The sequence below is a fragment of the Anoplopoma fimbria genome, chromosome 24 (assembly GCF_027596085.1).
Source record: "Anoplopoma fimbria isolate UVic2021 breed Golden Eagle Sablefish chromosome 24, Afim_UVic_2022, whole genome shotgun sequence".
Classification (NCBI taxonomy): domain Eukaryota; kingdom Metazoa; phylum Chordata; class Actinopteri; order Perciformes; family Anoplopomatidae; genus Anoplopoma; species Anoplopoma fimbria.
Genome location: NC_072472.1, coordinates 1,789,962 through 1,796,007, shown reverse-complemented (window position 1 = coordinate 1,796,007; position 6,046 = coordinate 1,789,962). Strand labels below are relative to the sequence as shown.

General features: G+C 39.8%; 1 protein-coding gene across 1 annotated transcript; it reads left to right on the top strand.

Moving 5' to 3' along the window:
- The first annotated feature begins 547 nt into the window (after positions 1-547).
- Positions 548-4,762, top strand: pou4f4 (POU class 4 homeobox 4). Its single transcript, XM_054625863.1, is given in 3 exon segments — positions 548-667; positions 3,834-3,927; positions 3,930-4,762. Coding segments are annotated over 3 exon segments (1,047 nt in total).
- Positions 4,763-6,046: the final 1,284 nt, after the last annotated feature.

Genomic DNA, 6,046 nt, shown 5'->3' with positions numbered 1-6,046 from the left:
TATCTTATCTTATCTTATCTAATACATGTTTTAATTCTCATTGATGCAGATTTTTTTTTTGTAACTTCTAGATAAACTTCCAGGATTCTCGGTGCAGCTTCCTCTTTTCTCCAGCTGCTGATTTCCAATTATATCAACGAATAAATATAAATATAAAACATTTTTTAACCAGCATCCTTCTCTGTTCTCCTCTCCATCGAGACAGGCATGTTTTTGGGGGTGGATGTGGGCGTGGCTTCAGCCGGTGGAGCCTCCTGTGATTGGTGGAGGTCACCAGGGAGGAGGTGAGGGAGCTTCAACCAATGAGGAGGAGCCTCTCTCCGTTATAGGAGCTGGAGGAGAGGAGCATCTTTATTATAGGAGTCACTGACAGGCGGAGAGGAGACCCGCAGGAGTTACTTCTCCTTTTTATTTTAAATCAAACCAAAATCAACCACTTTTTTTTTCTGGTTTTTTGCTTTTCTTCTCATTTTTTATTAGAGAGAAAATCTCCCAAAAACGGAGTTAAACCAAGGACAGAAGACAGAAAACCACCACCACCACCACCATGATGTCGATGAACAGCAAGCAGCCTTTCAGTATGCACCCCATCCTGCATGAACCCAAGTACACTCCTCTGCACTCCAGCTCGGAGGCGATCCGCAGGGCCTGCCTGCCCACCCCATCGGTGAGTGCTCGGAGAAACCACACGGCTGGTAGCAGCGACCCAGACCTGCTTAGCTGTGAAGTTTACACATTGTTATTCTGCTTTAAGGTTTCTCAATTCAAATGTGGAAACCAAAGCAGGTTAGAGAATATAGCTAGTTTTTGTGTCTGCTAAATGACTATAATGTAATATAATATAATGTAATATAATGTAGTGGATTACAGGAGTTATTGTCAGACTGGTTTTATCATTTTCTACCAACAAACAAACAACAACTGGACTCCAGAAACAAACAGCTGGGAGAAAAAGAGCAAATACATTCATTACGTGCAACCTATTCACAGATATGTACAATGATAAATATAAAAAAAGCTATTCCGACTCAGGATTCCTGTCATTATTATGCTTATTATTTTTTGTACAATAATTGTCACATGACATGGATGTGAAGGGAGTTGATCCTCTCAGATATGGATTATTATTATTATTATAATGTGTGTGTGGAAAACAATTTTAATTCAAATTGTTGTTTTTTGTGGATCAGTAAATCATATTTTGTTAGAAAACAGAACAACCTACCTTTTTAAAAAAGCCTTTCATTAGTTGTTTCCTTTGGAGAGACGTTCTATCTCTAAATTTTAACTTTTACTTTTCTTTTTTTTTTTTCTTATGTAGCACTTTGAGATTGTTTGCTCAATATAAAGTGCATTACAAATAAAATTCATTATTATTATTATTATTAAGAGAGGTTTCATGTTTGGAAGTGAAAGTGCAAAAAGAAATAAAGAAGAACAGATGACTTGTAGGATTAAATAAGATGGATATAGCAAAGAGACAAATACAAAGAAGAAGAGTGAGAAAAGAAGATGAAGATGAAGATGAAGAGGATCCTCTCGTGTTTTCCACATTCATATTCAAACTGGTCTCATTTCATTGTCCGTAGAAATTATTCAGGAGATCGTAAAATATGAATTTTAAATGAATATCCATCCAGTCTGTCTGACACAGTGACGGGTTCAGTTTATGTGCTGAGAAATAATAAGAAACGAAGTCAGAAAGTCACTAAACTATATATTATCAAAAGATGAGACAACAGGGAGAAAACATGTAAAATAATATATTGTTTGTGATATTTAAAGTAAAAAACAAATAAGAATAAACTTCTTTGATGATTATAAATACAGACAATATTATTTCTCTTTCTTTTTTTCGTTGCTTAAATTCATTTTGAATTAAAATTGTTTTCCACACACACATTATAATAATAATAATAATAATAATCCATATCTGAGAGGATCAACTCTCCTTCACATCCATGTCATGTGACAATTATTGTACAAAAAATAATAAGCATAATAATGACAGGAATCCTGAGTCGGAATAGCTTTTTTTATATTTATCATTGTACATATCTGTGAATAGGTTGCACGTAATGAAATGTATTGGCTCGTTTTCTCCCAGCTGTTTGTTTCTGGAATCCAGTTGTTGTTTGTTTGTTGGTAGAAAATGATAAAACCAGTCTGACAATAACTCCTGTAATCCACTACATTACATTATATTACATTATATTATATTATATTACATTATAGTCATTTAGCAGACGCTTTTATCCAATAAGTGTATTCAACATAGGTATTCAAGAGAACTACTAGTCACCAGAAGTCATAAGTGCATCTCCTTTCTTAAACAATCATTAAAGCATAAACCAGAGCAAAAGTATAGTGCAGAGGCAGATTACTACGAGAACAATAATTACAACAGACTAATACGAATATAATAAGTGCTACAACTAATAAGAATGTTTTAGTTGTTTCTGCACCAAACACGTTTCATATCAACATTTCTGTACGTTTATATGAATTAGGTTTTGGTTTAGGCCAAAAAACAACTTGCTTAGGTTTTGAAGAGATCTTGTTTTGGTGTAAAATAAGTTTGTTTCTTTTGGTCTAATTTTGTGATGTCAAAAGCAAATACAGGAGAAAATGTTGTCCTTAGAACTTTAATCTAAAGCATCATTCCTGCTGAACTTCTGCTCTCATTAAGAACATAATATTCAGATTTTGTTGAGAGTTTTTTTTTATTTCGTTATGGCTCTAAAAAATATGAAAACAACGAATGAGTCTTCTGGTTGTGGAGTCAGTGTGTTGCTCCTCTCCTCCACAGAGAAAATGATAAAACCAGTCTGACAATAACTCCTGTAATCCATTACATTACATTACATTACATTATATTACATTATATTACATTATATTATATTATATTACATTACAGTCATTTAGCAGGTATTCAAGAGAACTACTAGTCACCAGAAGTCATCAGTGCATCTCCTTTCTTAAACAAGCATCTTAAAGCAAAGTACAGTGCAGAAGCAAAACCACTGCCTGGTTTACTCACTGTAAAAAATGGTTGTAAAATTTACATAAAAACTATGTAAAATCCCTACAGAAGAGTATAGTAAACCCAAAAATATATATTTTTCGTTTAAATCACAGTGAACTTTTGTAAACTATTAAACAAAATGTTTTTGTTATATTTACAATAACAATATGTGATTATAATCAAATTTATTTGTTAAAACTACAAATATTGGTAACAAAAACAGCGAAAAAAAACCTTCTTCTCTTATGAGCTCATAAGAGAAGAAGGTTTTTTTTATTTCGTTATGGCTCTAAAAAATATGAAACCAACGAATGAATCTTCTGGTTGTGGAGTCAGTGTGTTGCTCCTCTCCTCCACAGAGAAAATGATAAAACCAGTCTGACAATAACTCCTGTAATCCACTACATTACATTACATTACATTACATTACATTACATTATATTATATTACAGTCATTTAGCAGGTATTCAAGAGAACTACTAGTCACCAGAAGTCATCAGTGCATCTCCTTTCTTACACAAGCATCTTAAAGCAAAGTATAGTGCAGAAACAAAACCACTGCATGGTTTACTCATAAGAGAAGAAGGTTTTTTTTTTTATTTCTAAAAATATGAAAACAACGAATGCATCTTCTGGTTGTGGAGTCAGTGTGTTGCTCCTCTCCTCCACAGAGAAAATGATAAAACCAGTCTGACAATAACTCCTGTAATCCACTGCATGGTTTACTCATAAGAGAAGAAGGTTTTTTATTTCATTATGGCTCTAAACATATAAAAAACACAGAATGCATCTTCTGGTTCCTCCTCAGCTCCAGGGGAACATCTTTGCAGGCTTCGATGAGACTCTTCTGCAGAGGGCCGAGGCTCTGGCCGCCGTGGACATCGTGGCCCAGAAGAACCACCCTTCAAACCCGACGCCACCTACCACACCATGACCACCATGACCAGCATGGCCTGCACCCCCACCTCCTCCTCTGCTCACCTGCACCACCCATCCGTGCTCACCTCCCACCACCACCCTGGGCACCACCAGTCGGCCCAGGGTCTGGATGGAGACCTTCTGGACCATCTCACACCAGGCATCTCCTTGGGAGGCATGGCCGGCTCGGACGTCTGCTCCTCGGCCTCCCACAACGTCCACGCAGCCCACATGTCCGCCATCAACCACATGCAGCACCATCACCACCACCACCAGCAGTCCATGAACATGCACCAACATGCGCTCTCCCACGCCTCCCTTGGGGGTGGAGGTCTGGACTCGGAGCCAGATCCTCGGGAGCTGGAGTCGTTCGCAGAGAGGTTCAAGCAGAGGAGGATCAAGCTCGGGGTGACCCAGGCGGACGTGGGTTCTGCTCTGGCCAACCTGAAGATCCCCGGGGTGGGCTGCCTGAGCCAGAGCACCATCTGCAGGTTCGAGTCCCTCACCCTGTCGCACAACAACATGGTGGCCCTCAAACCCATCCTGGAGGCCTGGCTGGAGGAGGCAGAACGGGCACAGAGGGAGAAGATGTCCAAACCGGAGATCTTCAACGGAGGAGACAAGAAGAGGAAACGGACCTCCATCGCAGCCCCGGAGAAGCGATCCCTGGAGGCCTACTTCGCAGTGCAGCCGAGGCCCTCGTCGGAGAAGATCGCAGCCATCGCAGAGAAGCTGGACCTGAAGAAGAACGTGGTCCGGGTCTGGTTCTGCAACCAGAGGCAGAAGCAGAAACGAATGAAGTTTTCTGCGACGCACTGAGACCATCAGAGAGAGAGAGAGACACCTGAGAGACTCACCTGAGAGACTCACCTGAGAGACTCACCTGAGAGACTCATTTACAGAAAAGACTAATGAAGAGACTCGCTGCTGCTTCTGCACACTGTCAGAGGAACAAGGTACACCGTGGTGCCTGCTGCTCCAACCGGACCGGACCGGACCGGACCGACTCTCACCCAGAAAACACCATTTAACGAGTCACCTCACCTGTCAGAGGCCGAGAGCTTCTTATGAGGAATCAGGACTGGATGTCCTGGTTCAGGTCTACTGGTCTACTGGTCCTGGTCCAGGACTGGATGTCCTGGTTCAGGTCTACTGGTCTACTGGTCCTGGTCCAGGTCTGGATGTCCTGGTTCAGGTCTACTGGTCCTGGTCCTGGTCCAGGTTCAGCACAGTGTTCATCACACAGGAGAAAGTATTCAGTATATTGGACCGGACCACTGACCTCAGACCAGTGAAACCAGTGAAACCAGGAGCTTGTTGTTTTCCAGCAGCTGGATCCAGCGGTGTACCTTTCCTTTATCATGATTATTATAATAACCTGACAGTGGAGGACTGAGACTCTCTCACCTCCAGATCAGAAAAAAAGAGGAGCATCAACTCCCCTTCACATCCAAGTCATGTGACAATTATTGTACAAAAAATAATAAGCATAATAATGACAGGAATCCTGAGTCGGAATAGCTTTTTTTATATTTATCATTGTACATATCTGTGAATAGGTTGCACCTCCGTGTGTGGGGAAGCTCATTGACATGTATTTGCTCTTTTTCTCCCAGATGTGTTTCTGGAATTTGTTTGTTTGTTTATTTTTGGGGGGAGGTTAGAGAAAATGATAAAAACCAGTCTGACAATAACTCCTGTAATCCACTGCATGGTTTACTCATAAGAGAAGAAGGTTTTTTATTTCATTATGGCTCTAAAAATATGAAAACAACCCTCATCCCTCCCAAGTGAATGCATTGCAATAAGAAGACACACACACACACACACACACACACAAGCACGAACACACACACACACACGGTATTTAGCTGTGTGGCTACCTCATTATGCAAGTGTTGGCACATTCATGGTGATTTAAACACACACACACACACACACACGTTTAAAAAAAAAATAAAAGTAAAGTAGGATTAATTCATTGTTTATTTTTAATGTGTTTTATTTTTTTCTTCCACCAGTTTGAAGGTGAAATAGAAAACTCACTGATGTGTAAACCTGTTGTGTGTTCAAGTTCACTGCAAGGATGCTTTGACAATCAAT